Here is a 20686-nt window from a genome sequence, read left to right as displayed (position 1 = left end):
AAGGTTGTGAATCTTTGGAATTCTCTGCCCCAGAGGACTGTGAATGCTGAGTCTTTGAGTATATTCAAGGCTGAGAGATAGATTTTTGGACTCTAGGGGAATCGAGGGGTATGGAGATCGGGCGGGAAAGTGGAGTTGAGGTCGATGATCAGCCATGATCTTAGTGAATGGAGGAGCAGGCTCGAGGGGCCGTATGGCCTACTCCTGCTCCTATTTCTTATGTTCTTATGTTCTATACTATGGGGGAAAAATTTGGTTGGTTTGCGCCTCTCATTAGTGCCTTAAGAGGGTACTAATGGGGCGCAAAGCAACTAGCGCCCGGGCGCGGCGATGTTTGCGCCGCTCGCGAAATTGACCAGACATTTTGCGGTGGTGCTAAACACTACCACCATGATCTCCTGCGCCCGCAGATCGTGACGTCAGTCGAGCATGCAACGCCCCGGTAGCGCCCTGGACCGGATATTGAGTGGTGCCCCCTGCCTTACCGCTAGCAACGACAGGTTGAGGGGCGCGTTTTGCAGTCGGGAAGAGACTGGGGGAGCGCTATTTAAAGGTGACCACTTCCTGCCTTTTTTTGTCGGCGACATTTCTGCACCATGCAACCTGAGAGAGTGAGAGAGACTTCTGGAGATATTCAATGCTGTGTGAAGGAGTTTTGGGTACTGAGCAGCACTTTGCAGGTTCATTTTGATTTGATCTTCCTTGCATCGATTTAGAAGAGACTGTGGGGGCTGCACTCTGAGCTCTTTCCCTGGGTCTCTCCATTGTTCTTTCCAGCAGATTTGATGTACAGGTCTCTCCAGGCCGAGATTCAAGGCTGCAATGAGCAAGGTGTGGATGGAGAGCAAGATCGACCCTCCCCTTTAAGAACTGGCCGGTGCCATTGTGTCTGTGTTCCATTGCCGACTGACATCACATGAGCCTTGCCAGCGCTCTGAGGTAGCGCCTCACTCCTCGGCGTTAGCGCCTTAAGACAGGTGTGCAGCGCCTGATGTAGTGCTCCAATCACCTCCAGGGGCGATAGAAGCCAAGTTTGCAGTCGGAGGCGATAATTAGCGCCAGGCGCTATACTTTGCACCTGGCCGATAATCGCGCTCCAAACGGGGCAATACTGAATTTCTCCCCCAAAGACTATTAACGAGGGAAATAGGCACAGATTACAGATATGATACAGATTCAAGAAACTTCCAGCAAAGCTTAAAGAAGTTTCATTACCTTCCTTTCTTTGACATCAGCAGATAAGCAATAAATTATAAAGAGTTATAAGAAAAACAAATAATGTATCTTTGAGAGCAAGGGCACATTTACTGTGGACTCTCTGCCAATGGAGCACTGTTCAGGAACTTCAATTGCATAATGGAGGCCTCTCCTAATTTGCATGTTAATTGGACCTTAATAAGCCTAGTGCACAACTGGGCTCCAATGCCTCAGGCACATCCAGGTCAGATTATCATGTGCACTGTGCATTTGATGCTTGTAAGGCCTCAGTGTCCCATAATGTAGGGACCCAATGCCTGATGATCAACATCACTTTGGGAACCAAAGTTTGTATTACTGGCCTCTAAATTTGTTTAAGCAATAGCTGAATGCTGTGATGGATAACTGTAGGTTCCCTCTGGATGGATGAGTAAGGATGGATTGAACAGCCTTCCTCATCCATATCTAGCTTGTAACCTCATGAAACAGCATCTCATCATAGCTATTTATAGAAAGTCTCATTAACTATCATGTCTAAACATCAGGGGTTATATTTTCCTCTGTGTGCGATGTTAAAGAACAACGCTTTTACCAATTCTCAATATAAATCACTACCACCACCCTCCTTATCATAAACCGTTGCTAGTTTAGTAAAATATTTTTTCTTTGACTTTGCACACAGCGGGAGATACATCAGGAGGTCACTGCTGAACAGCATGATGTGAGTAAACAATAACCCCCACTGGAGAGATCCATTTTGTGGTAAATAAGTTTTACTCTTAAGGACGGTATCTCCAATGCCTAAATACAGCTGGCTGAGTCTATCGGTGAGGTGTTTAATTATCTATTTAAATGTATTCACTCAACAAGTGGTACAGAGAAGCATACACAACAAAAAAGGTTTCAGTAAATTTGGTTTGCATTCCCTTATTCCCTTGGCCACCTTATTGTTAGGTCTCCACAGGTAGGATTCCCATGCAAAGTGAAAGATTAAATAAATCACAGGCTTCTCTTCAGTATCATTAAACATTCTTCTGTGTTTGCACAATTAACTGATAAAGCTGCTAAAGCTCTGACGAAAAGTCACAAAGTCTTGCACTGAGATTTTAATCTCCACAGAGAAGTGACTGAATACTTATTTGCTTGTGTACAGTTGGATAAGCCTCTGCTAAACTGCTCCTGTGGTGGAAGGGAGATGGGAGGAGGGGAGGAAAGGCAAAAGCAATAGAGGCAACAAAGACAACTGCAGAACACAGTAAAAGCTATCAGGATTCTCTGGTTTTATTTCTCACTCCCTCATTTTGGCCTCTCAAGATGGCAAATAAATCTTTAACAAAATCAAGACAGATGCATTTGCTGCACTTGTCAGTCTTGCCATTGAACCTTGTACTTTTTACTCTATCATCGAAAACAGTCAAGACTGTAAGCACCAACTGGCAGGTGTTCTGAAGGTTATCGAAATTTAATTTGCAATATTCACAATGACTTAAAAGAATTGGCACAGAGACCCTGAAATTACTGTACCTGAGAGGGTGGAACGAGGGCTCAAGTTGGGTTGGAAGGCTGGAATTTGGGAAAAGACCCATTTCTGCCAGGTGTCCACCCCTTTTCTATATATTCTGAAATTACAATAGGAAAAAGAAAAAGACTTACATTTATATAGCCCTTTCACGACCTAAGATGTCCAAAAGCACTTTACAGCCATTGAAGTACTTCAGAAGTGTAATCATTGTTGTAATGTAGGAAGCACGACAGCTAATATGCGCACAGCGAGGTCCCACATAGAGCAATGTGATAATAATCAGATAATCTGTTTTCAGGGATAAATATTGACCAGGACACCGGGGAGAACACCCCCTGCTCTTCTTCGAAATAGTGCCATGGGATTTTTTATGTCCACCTGAGAGAGCAGACGGGGCTTCGGTTTAACGATCTCATCCAAAAGACCACACCTCCGACAGTGCAGGACTCCCTCAGCACTGGAGTATCAGCCTGGATTATGTACTCAAGTCTCTGGAGGGATTTGGGAGGGGGTTGGTGCTAATTGCCTTTTATCCCTTCTGTCGTGGTGTCACTCAGAAAGACAGGACTGGCAGGTTAACCGTCCTCCACCAGAATACTCAACAGTTCCACCTTTCCTGCAGCCAAATTGAAGCCAAAATGAAGCAGGAGTATATTACTGCACAAATGTGGTGGTGGACGCTAATACCAGCTTCCCACTGACAATCAATTGCGCTATTCAGATTATCCTGATCCCTCCCCACCCACCCCCCACCCCCACCTACACAAGCTGATGACTCAAAAGCACCATAAATGACGGAGACATTAACCCCTTTAATGCTAATGATTCCAGCCTAAGGATTTGGGTACGGGTCAACAGCCAGTCACATTGGTGTCCTGAGGCCCAGCCCCATGGCACTAGTTGCAGTAAAGTTGGGCTTGAGTCATTCTGACCCCAAAATGTGTTGTAAATTATGATTGATTTAAAGATACTGCTATTCTATTTTCTTCATATTTTTAAATTAAAATCAACGAGTCCTTATTCCAACCTCACAGGCCCAGCAATTTTAGGGCCTCTGTCATTTTTTTAAAGCAGTTATGAATATTGCAAATTAAATTTGCATATGTGACAACAGCAACAATGTGATATATTGCAATCCTTATAACACATGCAGGGACTGGAAGCTGCTGCTTTATTTTTCAATGGCTTATTTTTCAGCTCGTACTACTTCATGATACAATGGTGAATGTTTGCACAACATCACAAATAGCTTGATAGCAGCATTCCTGATGAAGGGTTTCGACCTGAAACGTTGACTCTATTTCTCTCTCCACGGATGTTGCCTGGCCTGCTGAGTTTTTCCAGCATTTTCTGTTGTTATATCACAAATAGCTTTCTTGTTGTTGCTACTCATTTGCTGAAAATTGTGTTTTCACTGCTCTACACTATCTCTATCTCTATCTCTGTCTCTAACTTTCTCTATATTCACTCTGCCCCCATACTTTTTATTATCTCCATGCACATTCCTGGCATATGCCTCATATTGTTACCATTTCTCCCAACTATGACCTCTCTCCCAGCCCATAGCTTGGATTGTTATTGCACTCTCTCTTTTTCTCAGGATTTTAATGAGTAAGAGGGGGACGGGGCTCCGAGGTGATCGGGAAACCTGAGAGAACGGGTTTCCCACAGGCCCTGCTGACTTTAATAGCCGGGCCAGATTTGCATGCAAGGCCTCTGTTTGCCACCTGCAGCCAGTCAGATTGAGAGGCTGGCTGGCTCCAGATGGGTAGGCCTGCGGCACTAGGCCGCACAGAGGAGGGAGGGCGAAAGAGATCGTGCGGGGGCCAGGGTCGACCGGAGAAGCAAGGATGTGGGGCGGGGGGGGGGTCTGACTTACCATGATCGCAGGCTGGAGCAGCAAGGGTGGTGATGGGGTGGGGGTCGGACTCAGCAGGCAATAGTGGGCCAGGAGGAGCACGGGGCAGGGAACTCAACTGACGATCACAGGCCATCAGGAGCCCGGGGAGGGGACTCAGCTGACAATCACTGGCCGTCAGGAGCACGGTGGGGGATATGCCGAAGATCAGGGGTGATGGGCCGCGAGGGGGAAGCCTGGTGGAGGCATCGGAGGCTGTGGGGGTGGGGGGAATTGGTGGCCTGGGTGGTGGAGTCCGGGAAGGGGATTGGAGGCCGGGGCAGGGTTCTCTGATCGTGGGGGATGGGTTAGGCAGGGATCCTGGATCCAGGAGGTAGGTGAAAAGGCACTTACCTCCTAGATACAGCAGTCCTCGTCTTACTGTAATTGCCGGGTTTTATGAGGTGTGCAAAACCCGACTAGCTACAGTTAAACACAAAGTGTAGGTTGAAGAGTCTTCCAGCCTCATTGTAATATTTAAATTGACGTCCCGTCTCCTGGCAGTGGTTTGCCTACCCGCCCCGTCCCGCCCAGCCCTGCCCCCGTCCTGCCTCCCATCCTGCCTTCGTTAAAACCAGAAGTGGGTTCAGATTGAGATTCCAATTTTTAACACTTTAACTACCCCACCACTACTAACCCTTCCTTTCTTTTAGATTAAAATTCCCCCATTGTCTCCAAATTCTTAGCCTCTTAAAATAAATGGCTCCAAGTTTTTTCTACTTAGCTATAAATAATAATATAAAATCAAAGGTTAAGACATAAAAATAAGGAAGGAATGTATGACATTAAAAATGAGGACTGAATTATGTCCATGCACTCCGGTCGAATTATCTCCTACCCTCTGATCTTGCATTCTATTGTTATTTTTATGTAATATCCTTTATATATATTTTTTATGCTGCTATATTCCTTTTAATATAATATGCTTTCATTTTATCAACAAGCCTCCTATTTACAACTTTATTCAAATGCCTTTTAAATACCCATATACATAACATCCACTGCATCTTTGTTTTATCAGTGAGCTCTATTATTTCCTTAAGAACTGTATTAAGTTTGTCAGACAAGACTTGCCTTTAAAAATCTGTACTGGCTGTCCTTAATTAATCCATGTCTTTTTAAGTAAATACTGATTTTACTCCATCTTATGGTCCCCAGAAGCCTACCCACTGCCAATGCTAGGTTAACTGGTCCATAGTTACCTGATTTAACCTTTTCTCCCTTCAAGAACAGTAATGTTACATTTTCAACCATCCAGTCCTCAAGCACAACTTCCACTTCCAAAGATGTTTAAAAGATTGTGGTCAAAGCCTCTGCTATTTCCTCTCTGACTTCCTTCAGCATTTTAGGATGCTTCCCATCAGGATCTGGTGCCTATTCCACTTTGAGATCTACCAACCTTTTCAGTTCTACTTCCTTATCTATAGTAACCCTATCTATTACTCCATGTCCTCCTCTTGTACCCTTCCATTCCTACTATCCTATTCTTCTCTGAAAGCTGAGGCAAAGTATACATTTAATATTTCTGCACTCCTGCAGCCTACATGAGAAGATTCCCTTTTTTATCTCTCATTCATTCCAATCTTTCTTTAACTATTATTTTGCTTTTCTATTTTTTTTACTTCTTCTCCATATATTCTATACGTGTGATATCTTTTTATTATTAGTCCTAAATTTGCCTTAGGCCTCTTTTTAAACTTTCATTTCAATTTCAATTTCTTTATTCATCCAAGGAACTTCGGCTTTTGCTACACCCCCTTTATTTCTTGTAGGAATATATGTGATTCGTACTCTAATTCTCTCTTGTTTGAAAGTTTTGCATTGTTTGTCAACTAACTAACTAACTAACTAACTTCCTTCCTTCCTTCCTTGCTTTGTTTCCTTCCTTCCTTTCTTCCTTCCTTCCTGCAGCCCTACAACCCTCCGAGATCTCTGCACTCCTCCAATTCTGGTCTCTTGCACATCCCTAATTTTCATTGCTCCACCTTTGACAGCCGTGCCTTCAACTGCCAGGACCTTAAGCTCTGGAATTCCCATCCTAAATCTCTCGGCTTCGCTACCTCTCTCTCCTCCTTTAAGACACTCCTTAGAACCTACCTCTGTGAGTAAGCTTTTGATCACCTGTCCCAATATCTCCTTTTGTCTGGAGCTCTTTGCACTTGTTGTTAGAGGTGAGGGTGGAGGGAGCAGGGTAGAGGGGTTTAACGAGATGGTTGGTAGTGCAGAAGCGAAGCCGGGGGTTATCTTTGCACTCCAGGATGATCCTGGAGTAGTGGGTGCTAGAACTTGATGTGGTCCAGCCAGTTCTGATGATGGATAGGTAAATCAATTGTGCACCAGGTATGCTCAAGTCTGTGCCCCTTGGATGAGGGAGCAAAGATGAGGGTCATACCAAAGGGAATGACCGGGATGAGAAAGAATAAATATTTTGCTGGCGACAAGAGCATCAAAGAAGAGGGAGTGGTTGAGCAAATCCACAGCTGCAGAAGTATTGTGGTGAATATGTTGAGTCCCTGTGATGGTACAGTTGCAGACCTCCCCACACTGCTAGAACTGTACAGCCACTCCATTTCCTCACTGAAGCGATCAGCCTCTTCTTGCTGTCTGCCTAAATTTCTCCTTATAAACAATGCCTGCTCGCCTGCCTATATTTTCAGCCCTTGGGCTTTGCATTTGACTTAAAAATGTTATTTTAATTCCTACTTGCCTGCAACTTTATATAAATATTGCCTCAAGGCTCCATGCCACACGTCCCCACACTGCCTTTCTGATCCCACACATCCCCCTTCCCACAAGGCTGGTCCAGCTGCCTTTTCTGACCCAACACCTTTCCCAGCCAGCAGGCCAATACGTTGAGCATTTCCAGCCTTTTCTGCTTCTGTTTTCAGATTTTCAGCATAGAAAACATAGAAACATAGAAGATAGGAGCCTGCTCCGCCATTCAATGAGATCATGGCTGATCATCCAAACTCAGTACCCTGTCCCTGCCTTCTCCCCATATCCCTTGATCCCTTTAGCCTTACGAAATAGATCTAACTCTGCAGTGCTTTGCTTTGTGTTTCTACTATATATAATTGTCTACATTCACCACACTTCAGAAGCTGCACTTCAAAGCAGCAAATGTATAGAAAGAAAGCCAATCATCTGTTCATGTATTTTCAATATTGATAACCAGGCCTCTCCCCCAGAGCACCAGCCAATCTACGAAAACTTCCTTCAGCAATTAACTTCTAATTGTGCCTGTTCAGACCACTGCTACACAGGAAGTACCTGAGAAGTGGCCTTAAAGGGACAGGCCACCTTAGTAAATAAATATCACAAGAAGCCTCAGACCCCTGGCGACCCGTGAGCAATCGGCTACTAATATAATTTATTTTTGAATGCATATATTATTTGTCTTGCTTTTAAACAGAAATAATTGAAAGAAAAAATATTCCAGCGCATCCAATGGTACAAAGCTACACTTATGATTAATTTATTCTGGGACAAACCCAATCAGGCTACGTGATACTGGTGGGGTAATAGTTGGAGCAGGCCCAACACACAGTAAAAAAAAACCCGCTTGATCGTTTCAAACGCAATCCATAAGACTGGTGATGGAAAAAATGAATGTCGATGAAAAATATGAGTACGACAGAAACACTTTCAGTTGCAAATCATATTAGGTAACTAGCCAACCAGACTGTCGAATAGTTTCTAGGCATTGCAATCATTCTCTGGTGCCTTTCCCGTTTGTACAACACTGTAGAATTGCACTTTCATTTCGACTTGAAATAATATTGTTTAAACAAGGAACAAAAACAGACACAATATTAATTAAGGTACGAAAATGACCACATTTCAACTCGACATCAAAGCCCCGTGTATTTTATGTAGTTACAACTTGTAAATGAAACGGCGTGCTACTAATTATATTTATTTGACAAGTACAGTACTTGGCTTTAAAAAGTACAGGGAATACTTTGGAGTAAGTACAGTTATTTACTGGAAGACTCCGCAAGATTAAAAAAAGATTAAAACGATGTCATCCCTCAAACCGAGCTTTTACAGTTGCCTTACAACTGCTGGGGAAATAGGAACTCCGCTCCCCCCCCCCCCCCCCAGACTACAACACAAAACTACTTTATAACGTCTCTCGGTGTGATATTCTGCATACAGTGGCCGCAATGTCAGGAATTTCAACCGCAGTTTTACCCCGGTTCACATTAGCCTTGCTGTCATATAGCACACAATGGCGATTTTGTGTCACTTTCTACTAGCGGATCCTATGAAGTAGAAAGAGATAGGTGCGCGGGATAACATGATATTTCTGAACTGATGTTACTTGTTTCGATAGTAACTGAATTAGTCAATGTAATAACTATTAGTTAGGTAGACTGTGACAGTATTCATGCCCTTAATACACGGCGCTTTTCGGTTCCAACGTGTTCGTTTTCAATTATTGAAAGAAAATATTTATTTCATACGATTATTTAAATTCGAATCTTTTTTCGAAATCTAAAAGGATCCGTGTTATATTAAAAGCACTTAATTAATACAAAGTATATTACAGTTTACAAAAATGACGGGACTGGTTTAAAAATAGAAACAATTTATAGGACTAATATTTATCTCTCTCACTCACTAAGTAAACCAAACAGCACTGTGGTTCTCTAGAAAGTACATAAGAACAAAAAGATACAATGAGGTGTTTCTTAATGTACCTGGCGGGGTTGGCTGGGAGAGTACGGATATTGTTGTTGCGGTGTGAATTTATTGAGCCCCATCATTTTGTTAATTGGTTAATCGGGGGAAACCCTCGGTGAATTTAGCTCTATTTCCGATGTCGAATCCTTGAAATGAATAGTATTCAACTATACATTCAATTCAAGTTAGAAATAATTTACGAATACTCCGACAGTTAAATGTAGACACGCGCTATCCCGGTGGAAGCAAAATACTTCGATACGAGAATGATGATCAGTTTATTGCTCGCACAGTTCGGATTCCGCTCCGCCTGACCTTGACCTCTGTTGTAACAGGACATTTACTGCATATATGTCGAAGATTTATGCTTTTTTCTGTGTGAGATGTAATGGATTATCAATGTCCAGTGTGATTTTCCTCAGAATTAATGTTAATTACAATATTGAAGTATTAATATTTGGAAATGTGCGCGTTGCTAGCAAATACCAATTTAATTCGTAAATTGAGTTTCCCTTTTTGTAACAGTAATGGGACCAGGCTCTTTAACCGTTTATATCTGCAATCATACTATGTGCACAAGTGGTCACCTAAAACAAAGTTGCCAATAATACGTAAAATGAACCATTTGAAAGGTGGCCTCAGTGTATTCCGCCTTGTGTGATAACCTGCCGTTAGGTGATGCTAAACAAATCGAATAGGCACAAACAGCTTTTCCGGGGCAAACACTGTTCCGGGGAAAGAGCCAAGTCTCCTAGTTAAAGATCTCTGGCACTGAGAATGAAATATCGCACTGTGGTAATCGCCGCCTGTAACACCCACGATGCTGCGGCTATTGATCTATTATTGTACGGTTTATTGAAGCTGACACCCAATACAGTACCAAATGTGTTCCATTAGTAAACTTGCCGCGTTGCCAAGCATCGTTCGTTCAATAACTCTCGGTTATTGAGTTATAATGCGGGAAGCGGGCTATCTATACCAGTCGATGGGCTCCGCGCCAGTGCACAAGATGCCTCTCAGGGAGCTTTATTCAACTGAGATTACAATTCACACCAATATTGAGTCATGCTTGTACATCTAATGCTTAAATCTGTTTATTGAAGGACGGACTGAAGACATCAATTCCTGGAACTCCAGAATTGCTTGAGCTGTGAATCTTTGCCGACGGGATGGAATAACACAGCCTTGTCGGTCGGGTAGTGCAGTGTTACAGACACGAATGTATGCACAATGTATTTTTGGAATCAGTACTAATGTGGCAGAAACATTCAGTGCAATAGGTAGAAACACACGAAGTGAAAGGCTAAACCCGGTCAAGTTTAAGTAAAGGGGCAAATAAACAACGAGAACTGGTTACTGCCTTTTCTGCGGGCTTGTTGACACTTTCTCCCCCTCGCTCATTGAAAGTGTATTATTGCCCTCCATTTGAATGGAGATTCTTCTTTTCAATTAGTTGCGAACGTGTGCCGACCTCAGTAAACGTCGCTGGAAATAGCATCCAGAACGCCAATTCTCTCACTTGCAAACTAACAAGATAAAACCTAAATATGCTGATCTGAAGCTTGACCGGGTTTGACTGCCGGCGATTTGTGTGAAATGGCACGGCACGGCCGTTCATTGCAGACCATGGTGTCTACTCTCACCTCCCGCAGAGCGATGGCGGGTTCGAACTATTACATTGAGGTCCCCGTCTTCCTTTTTACTGACTCTGACCGGACGGACGATATCCCTTTCATTTTAAAGGGATTTACAGATTGAAAAAGCGACGAAAAAGGCGATTTTTCGAACCTGCCTTTTTTTTTAACGGATCACATGGGAGTTCGGATTCTTTAATTTTGTATTTGTAAAAATGAGCGCACGGTTCACGTGCAAATTATATAAACCTTAAAAAATGACATTCAAATATAACACGTTTCTCTCAGCTCTACTAAGCCACAATACGTGACAAGCTGCATTCTAATTTAAGTTTATATGGGGCAGAGAATAGCGCCGATCTTAAATCATGTTACACAGCGGTGTATGTTATGATTGTATATTGTAATACAGTAGGCTAAACTGAAGACTCGGTTATATTATGGGGAAAATGGGCGCCGTGTATATTTTTTAAGAAGTTTGACATGTTCTGGGTAAGTGAGCAGTGGGAATGGTGTCTCTTTGAAACGAGCTGGATTTATTGCTTTGAGCCCTCCTGGCCACCCAATCCCGGAATGTTGGCCTCTCGGGTTTCAGCCGCCTGAAACAGTAGATGGCGTATTTCTTAATTGCAAAAAAATTTCTCGACTTTCGGTCTCCGAAATGTGTTACTTGTGCTGACAGTGCCCCCCTAACCACAGCGAAGGAAATTTTCTATCAAAATAGCCCTAACCACAGTAAACTACAACTTAAAAAAAAGACGAGAAACTTTTTTTTTACGTAGGAAAATAATGCAAAGGTCGCCTTAAAGCGGCGCATGAAACAGTAAAGAAACAACACATTATAAACCTACATACATGAAGAAGACGGCTTTGAATGACACAGAAAGGAAGCAACTGCAGTAAATTTATTGGGCAATGCTTTGGGCTTTATAAATAAGTCGCCGATATGATTCAAGAAATGGCTTGGAGAGATACAAGAGTCACAGCACAATTAACACACACACAAAAAAAACTAAAACGAAGAGAGAAAATGCCAGAAACTCACAGCCGGCCAGGCAGAATCTGCGGAGAGAGAAAACGACTAAAACAAGTGAATGTTTCAGGTGTGGGCCCTTCATCCGAACTCGGTGTTCATTCAGCTCCCTTTACAATGGGGGTCAGTAACTCATTCAAACTACTTACCCCATATCCACTTCTTTTCCACCATGAAGTGTTCATTTTTTTAAACCACAAATTCATCAGAGCGATGCATGTTCATGATCGTTTCTCATTATAATTCTGTCTGATTTATTTTAGAAGGGATCGTGATGGTGAAACTTGCCTCTTGAAGAATCTGTAATGACCCACCCAGGCATGCATTTTGCAGAAAATGCTGTTGGTGGGTTTCTCTATATAAATATTAAATACTGCACACTGTGTAACATCACATTGCGATTTTAATTTAGTTGGCGCTCTTCATTTCTATTATTTCCTCCTTAGATTAGAGAAATTACGCAATATACAGTGGCATAAATAAAGCTTTAAAGCAACTGCATCCAGCAGTCTTTTCAATCGCTACAGTTTGAAATGGTCAATATGCTGCTTTCTGCGCTCTATGCACAGCTACTCTTGCCCCACTTTCCTAAAGTGCTTTTGCTTCAAACCGGTAACAGTCTCTGCACTATTATGAGAATACAGTCGGACAGAATTGAACAGGGGTCACAAGTCAAACTACTGTTTCAATTTAAAACACAGCACTAACATCGGACGGTACGTTTCAAATGTTGCCCTGTTGCTGACTGGATGAGGCTTGTAAGAACTAAGTCCTCCAGCCTGACCCATTGACTTTAGGTCCATATTTCAGCAAGCAAACTGTAACATTTGTTGACAACAATAATGAATAACCTGGATGAAAAGCTGGCTTAAGATGCCCGGGTTGCGCGCCCTTCGTTTATTACCGTTCATCAATTATCGCACTAATCAAAACATTTATTATTTTTTGCCTCTTTTTCCTGCTCCTCCAGAATTTGAAGCATGATTGCATTTGTTAATTAGTCGCTAATAGCGAGGTAATGTGCGCTTGATGGATAACCGTGTCATTGCCAATCAGGCCACTCATTCACATTCCCAGCGGCGCGGGGGGGGAGTGTTTGTGCTCAGGTTTGTCACGTGCACTGTGTTTGGGGGGGGGGGGACGGGAGCCCGCCCATAATGCTAATTGGCATTGAGGTTAGCCAATACGCTTCGCAGGTTGACAGTCGCACCCCTGTCCTCCTTCGCGCCGATTGGTTGAGACCCATATACGGGGAATTTCCCACTGCCAGCCGGCGCCGGCCCCAGTGCCGCAGGGCACGCTGGAACATGTAGTCCTGCGCACTCCAGAGCCGCAAAGGCCCAGCCGGGTGGGGGACTACAACTCCCAGGCTGCCCGGCGGCACGTTCCGCCTGGCTGGTTTCACGCTGTCAATCACCGCGCGTCACGCTGCTTTGCTTATCAAGGTTTCAGAGGGGGGGCGCAGCCAATGTGAAGAATACATAAGGAAAAAAAAAATCCCCAAGTGTTATCTTCCCTGCAGGGTAGAAATTTTACTGTACAATGTGAAAACTTCAGTTTCAAACACCCGCCTGCTATACTGTTCCACAGCACTCTTTCCGCAGATCGCAGGTTAACAACGAAATGAAACGCAGAAAGATTGCCATCGCAGCTGGGTTTTGCTTTTCATTCTTCCTAGGCACTTTACTGAATCTGTTATTTATCCCTGGGTTCGATCATCACCATCAGCAACAGCGGCAGCAACAAGAGCAGACCGGGCAGGATCACCTCAGCATCCAGCCGACTCTATTTTTCAACGGGGTGACCGACCAGGACCTGTTGAAGCAAATTAAAGAAAGGTACGAGGAGGTTGTCCGCTATCGGCAGCAGCCAGTCTCCTCGGCGGCTGCAGGGAGGCTGGCCAGACCGCTGGAAAGGCGCTTGATGGACCTCGCACAGAACAGCTCCCCTGATCAACTGCAACCCCAGCATCAGCAACAACAGAAAAGCCCAGGCTTGCAAAAGAACAAACCTTGGACCGTGGAAGGAGAAAGCACCTTCGTCTCCAGCAGCCCAAAGATTGACTTTCGGTTCCATTCGCTTTCTTTGAGCTGTCCAGATATTAATAACGCGAGCAGTGTCCATTACTTGGGATCTGGATACACAAAAGCAGTGTACAAAGCGGTTCTAAACGAAACGCTGGCAGTGGCCTTAAAATCGGTGGACTTTGGAGGACACGACATGGAAAACTGTGTCAAACAGTATGGGACACTGGAAGATTGCTACAGACTGGCGTCCTACAAACTTGTCAAAGAGATGACACTTTTACAACGGCTGCAGCACGCAAACATTCTTAAGGTAAGCGGCAGGCACTGTCCATCCGCAACTTATTAATGAAGCAATTTCTTAATGGGAAGAAAGAAAATATTCGGGTTATTGGGGGATTCATTTCTTAGTGCAGTGAATCATAATCAGAACCCATCCTTCTGATTGATCTATACTGGTCAACTATACGCGTGAAAATGTAGTTCTATCGTGTACTTAAGGAAAACATTGCTAAACCCACGATATCTTCACTCATGGTTTTTCTAAATGTCTTGAGTGTCCCATTAACAGACTGGAGTAATGTGCAAAAGCAAACATTGCAGTTAATAAAAGATATTTATTACACGTTCCTTTGACAACAAATTGATTTTACACGGATTTGTGCCACTAAACTGCATAAAAAGAAAAGTTTCAACAAAAGGACTAGCCAATTATTCAGCATAATTTCGGATCATAATGTAATTGCAGAATTGGGTCACGGTATTAACGCGCTAACAGTTTAAAATCCTCACTAACAATTCACCTTTAAAAGTCAGGTCAACAAACTTATGCGCTGAAGTTTAACAAGTGAATTGAAGTTTTTCAGTCTAATTTAAACTAAAACGTGTTTGTTTTTCATACTCTCTGCCGTCCACTTACTGGCTGTTTTGTGCAGACATTTAATTGTGTTATTTAGTTCTACGTGATCTTTAGGAAATACTTCCTTTTCGGATTTTGGGAGTTGTTGAAAGGGCGCAGTTCTCCCAAGGACGCCGGCATTGAGGTACCGAAGGAGATGGGCTCAGGTGGCTGTTTGGCTGTCGAGTTCAGCTCCAGATTCCGGCCGTCTGCTTCGTGTTTGCTTTAAGGGGGTCTTGCTCGGGTAGCCGAAGCCGCGATCGCTCCCTGCTTAAAACGCTTCGGCTGTGCGCAGAGAAGGTCTCCAAGACCTTTGAACCCGAAGAGTTTAAAACACCCTGTGTGTAGGATTGTGATCGATTTCACCGGGCATTGACTCCGCTACAAGTGTTGTTACAGTTTAAAATGGAACTCAGTAAATCACAGCTCCGATTTGAACACTAGCGGGTTATACCGTCATTGATGCTAAAAAGCTGTCCCCGCAGTATTTAAAAAATAATCACGCTGGTTAGAGTGCAACAGAAGCCTGGAACATTACATATGGAATGTGAGGTAAAGCCAGTCACATCACCTATCACCACGTGGCTCACGCTATTTTTTTAAGGCACACAGATACGATGCAGTTAGACATGTTGCACATTTTTTGCAAGTTTAGTGAATCCACTATGTAGAGGCAAGACTTTAAACTTGTCATCTGGAGTTGTCAGGTCGCCTGCTAGTTTGCTAATTCCCTCTGGCCAACCGTAATCTGCCCGTCACAAACCCGGGGGGATCCTTCCTGCTGTGTCTATCTCGGGCTTTGTTCACTATTAATGATTTGTTAAAAAAAAACTGGTGTAGAATCGGCCCTTCAATTAGTCGATTGTACCGAGCTGCTTTCGACAGCCAGAACGTGTTTGCTCTGTACTATTTTCTTTCAGACACCATTTGAATAGATCGCTTTCTCCATGTCTTTGGTGCTTAAGAATGACTGAGGACAGATCAGCCGTATAATAATACGACAAAAAGAAAAAAAAATGTAATTTAAGAGAGTTCTTGCGCACATACAGTCAGGAATTTGACTGATTTTTGGGAAACGGATGAATTTGTGTTGCCAACGGTGAAATGTGTCAAATCCAGGAGCGTTGCTCAAGTTTCTATAGTGGCCGCATTTCGTTTCTTTACTGGGAAAGGGATTTTGTCGGATGTCCAGGGCAGATGGCAGGCTTAAGTGTAACTTGCAAGATAACAGGCATGTTCTGTCTTGGCAAGAGCAGATCTAACCCAGGTCTGTCTTCTTGTACAATCCGGCCAGCCTGATTCTAGCTTTAAATATATGTAGTTTCGAGGCACCTCATTTCAACGGCCAAAAGGTTTAACCTATAAAGTAAAGCAATACTTTGTCTAGGCAAAACTGCCTTTATTACACAAAGGCTTATATTAGTAATTCTCACTATTATCTTTTTTGCAGATAGACACAGTGATCTAAAGATGTTAAAGAGACAGCACGCAGTAAAATGTATTCTGGGTCTGTCACAAATCCCATTTCTCTTCCACTTCTCACAGTAGTTCCGATACTGTATTTAGAATAAGATTAAGGGCCGCATTCTAACTAGCTAGTAAATGTTGCTCTCAGTAATAACATTTGACCCGACCCCCCTACCTCTACCCCCCCCCCCGATTAATGAGAGCATCACATTGTGTCCGTGTTAAGACTAAGCATCACTCCCAGGACCCCGAGAATGTTAAAGAAATGTGTCGTCCGTGTTGATTTATATTTAACTTTGTGTAAAATGTCCGCTGTCGGCCAATATTTGTTCTTTAATTGTAAAAAAAAATCACGGTTGATTAAGTTTATCAGATTTTCCTGAGGATAGTTTGGCAGCATTACTGGTCTACAAATAGCACAATAAACCTGAGAATAATGAATAGGTGCACCCTGTAACAGCACTAAATGATAGGGCCTTTATAACTTCTCGCTCTTAAAAATTTAACAGTCGAAGTGCCCCATGAAAGAACACTAGTTAATTAAGTGATTGCAGAATGCAGTTTACTTGACTTCAAGTAAACTGAAAACTCCAAAACCTACTCCATTTGGTTACTTTTCTCCTAGCAAGAAAGATCTGCACCAATTTAAATCTACAGATCTAAATTCCGCATACACAGAACACGATACAGTAAAACCGTTTCAGTTTCTACTTTGAATAGATCTTTATAAGTGTTTTATTTAATTTAAGTACATTACCAGTGGCGTTTAAACTGTACCCGGTTCACTGTGCAATTCTGTGTCTGTGCGTCATATACGTGATGGATTCTTAAAAGGTACAGAGAAGATGCTTTAAAAAGCCCAGCGCCAAACGTTCTGATGAAGTGAGTTTGGGCTGTCGTGAGAACAGATACCCAATGACTATTACTGGAAATAAAAGACAAACTATTATTTATTTGATTGGGGGGGGGGGGGGTGGCGGGGGGAGGCTGTACTTTCTTAAATAACTGTTCTGTTGTCCATCCACTCATTAAAATAAATATTAGTTTCCTGGGAAAGATGTCCTTTGGAAGGAGATTTGAATATGCATTAACCCCTGCCGTGTGGTGAAATCGCCTCATTTTCTCTCTTACCCGCGAACAGGTGTCAATATGGAAGGAAAGCTGTTCAGAAATTGCAGTTATTGATGGGAGTGGGAGGGAGATATAGGTTTCAGTAAGGGCTGTTGAATTAATAAGGGCTGGCGCTGAAGTTCGGCAGAGTGGGATCGATGCGGATCACTGATTTATGGCCAGACCTTTAGTTGGTACAAATTGCACTCGCTGCACCACTTAAAGCGAGGATGTCCTCTGCCCTCAAGAGGTTTTTTTTTCTCACTCATTAACGCCCTGTCGTTTCCACCTTTGCGCCACGTATTAGCTATTTTTTCGACATACTGACTTCCTTGAATCATTCTTTTTTTCAAATTTCCATCCCAGAACGCCTGAAGTCTCATAACACAGTTTCTAAACATAGACTGTCGCACGCCGAAGAGTACACGACTATATAACCCCACAGGATCAGTTATTTATTCTAAGATATTTGCAGGAATATCCAGTGGAATAATTTTTTATTGCGTACCCTGAATTTTAGTGAGGTGTGAAGTTAATTTCTAAGTAACATTTCGAGAGTACAATGCAAACAGTGCCTCAGTCGATCATTGATACTAATATATTTACCGGTAGGTTTCTGTAGATGCACCCACAATATATGTTCAGGAAATCGAGGCATTTTTGACTTAGCTGGCCTAATTAAAGGGGATGTTAATCTGCTCCTGACAGCCGACGCTCATTCAGTCTTTTATTTATTTACCTTCCATTGGAAAAACAGAATTTGCCCCTCAGAGCCAGGAGTTAACAAAATGTAATGGATGGAGGAGGTTAACCGGCAGACCAATTCTTGGTTGACGGGTAACTCCGCGAGTTCATTAGCGCTGCTCCAGTGTGAAGTGATTTCTTTGTGAAAGGTGCTTGTCCTTTCTGTATTTCACACGGCCACGAGTTGTTATTTCTGATATCTGCTGCAATACAGCCGAAGCAGGCTGGTCAAATCGCAATATAGTGATCGAAAAAAAGACCTGTCATCAGACTCGAAGGGTGGGGAGAGAAAATAAATTGTCACCAGTCACTGGCGCGACCTGAGCAGGATGTGTATTTGGAATTAATTTTATTCTGAAGAATGCAGATGTCTTCTATTCGAGGGATCCCTTTGTGAATGTGTCAAATCAGCATTTACATTATAACAAGTAAAATGTTAGAAGGAGAAATGCAAAAAGGATCAAATCCGCCAAGTTTATTCTAGCGGGAGAATGGAATGAGCTCCGATTCGCTATCTACGATGACAGATGCTCTTTAACCTCATTGCTTTCCGCTTGGTATGTTGCTATTGATCGATTGCCTGTCATCTTCCCCTTTGCAAAAGCTGCATTTCACGAACTACTGAGGGTGATCTTTGCCCCCGCCACATCTGAGGGAGGAGGGAGTGAGGTCGGGTGGGTTGTAGGTGTAACGTCTTGGTCACTTTTCTACCTCCTGTGAGAGCTGTGCCTGGATGTGGCAGCGACCATTGCGGCTGTCCAGCCCTGCAGGGAGCGCCGCTCAGCGCTTTCTACCCATTGTCGGAGCTGGCGGCGTGACGGGCTGACATGAGCACTGAAGTGCGCCTCGCGTCATCTGTTAACACACACACTCTTGGGAATTAAATCGCTCCTCCCTGTCAGCTCCCTTACATAAGGTTAAAAAAAAAGAATTTAGGAATGCCAGTTACTTGTATTCATCAAAGCACAAGCTTGGTCTTTTTGGTTCTAATAATTTCTACATTACTGAAGAACGGTAATCAACTATCAAAGAATTGCTAACTTCACCTCACCACCCCCGCCCTCCCCCCCTTCCCCCAATATCAAATCCATCGGACTATGGACTAACCCGCCCGATCAAGATCATGTGACGGACACAAAAATCCGTCTCAATATTCCCGTAGAATGAAGGCATTGTGCGCAGATTTGGTCTGTTATGCGGATCTAATGGTTAATTATTAACTCGTGATAACTCAGCTACTCCCGCGAAATAAAACCGCAGTCGTAGTATATAACACGTATTAAAGTGGCTGCCGAGGTGCCGAGGAAAGGAGTGTATGCGGCAGCTGGTTTCTTACTAGTTTCTCTGATCAGCACTGAAGGGAGCTCCACTGAGGACAGACTGTGTGTGTGTGTCACTGGTGTTTGGGGATAGAAGATTTGGAGGGAAGCTTATGTGAGCTTAATTATTCTTTTGTTTTGTGCCAGACCCCTTTGTAATGATATGGGGCAAAGAGTGCCTGTTATGACTACCACAGATTGTGTGTGTAAGGCAGAGAAAAACCAGGAGGAGTAATACAATTCAGTTCAGAGAAATACATTTTTGTCGGCTGAGAGTTGCTGACTGATGGAAATATTGAAAAGGTAATTGGATCACTTCCACATAGTTGACGTGTATAGGTTTGAAGTAAGAAAAAACTGAAAAATCATGGTCACATCGGATTGTGAGGGTGGAGTGAGCCCGATGGACTGAGAAGTCCTTTTTATTCCTTATGTTTTTCTGTGTGTGAGAGAGGGAAATTGGGATAAAGGGGAAGAAAGAAAATGAAAACGAGAACTGGAGACAGATAGAGCAAGGCACAGAATGGGGAAGACAGCTATTTCAAAGCTTCATTTACATTGCTACATGCATTGATGCAAAGTGGTTTTGTTTCCTCATCAATGCAAGTGTGCAGTATAACTCAGAAGATTACCAGGCACACTTATCCTGAGGTGTGAGATTCTCTCCAGGAGGCTATCTCACATCACTTTGACTTACCACATTCATATTGGCACTGTTCAGAATCTAGGAGACCTGTGTTCATAAACCAGCTCTCAGCATTTACGCTGCTAACTCCAGCTCTCTTATCCCAGCAACAGGCTCTTAAAAGCAGAAAAAAATGGTCCTATCAGGAATTACTCGTGTAAATGCATATGGCTGGCTCATGATCCTGGTCTCCTGGAATCCAATCTAAATGAAATTGAAATTCTATCCTAGGATTTGTTTCAATTCAGTTCAAATTTCCAAAGAACACTCAAAGTTCGTCTTGCCTCAATTCCCAACTTCAGTAATTTTAATGAAAAAAATACACAAGAGTGATGTAAATGTTAGGAAAAAAGCATCAACGTATTATTTAGCATATTTGGTGCTAATATGAATTTAAAAGGCTAGGGAAATGTAATAACAAAAGTCATATGTTTTTCTTATTAAGGACCTGGTAAAAATCATCAATGGCA

The 20686-nt window shown here is 43.0% G+C and overlaps 1 protein-coding gene across 3 annotated transcripts in view; it reads left to right on the top strand.

Annotated features, from left to right (window-relative positions):
• Window positions 1-13414: 13414 nt before the first annotated feature.
• pkdcca (protein kinase domain containing, cytoplasmic a) overlaps window positions 13415-20686 on the top strand; it is a 65070-nt gene continuing 57798 nt past the window's right edge. The window contains exon 1 of one of the 3 annotated variants that reach the window (XR_015076564.1): window positions 13415-14306. Coding sequence is in view for 2 of the 3 variants with exons in the window: in XM_085980777.1 (XP_085836903.1) it covers window positions 13593-14306 (714 nt within the window). In the remaining variant the exon portion in view is untranslated. The remainder of the gene's footprint in view (window positions 14307-20686) is intronic. The other 2 variants (XM_085980777.1, XM_085980776.1) reach the window with 2 other exon arrangements.

The sequence above is a fragment of the Somniosus microcephalus genome, chromosome 3 (assembly GCF_052327205.1).
Source record: "Somniosus microcephalus isolate GS21.2 chromosome 3, FLI_Smic_1.0, whole genome shotgun sequence".
In the NCBI taxonomy this organism is placed as follows: domain Eukaryota; kingdom Metazoa; phylum Chordata; class Chondrichthyes; order Squaliformes; family Somniosidae; genus Somniosus; species Somniosus microcephalus.
Note: the sequence above shows the minus strand (reverse complement) of the source record. Positions and strands in the feature narration are given on the sequence as shown.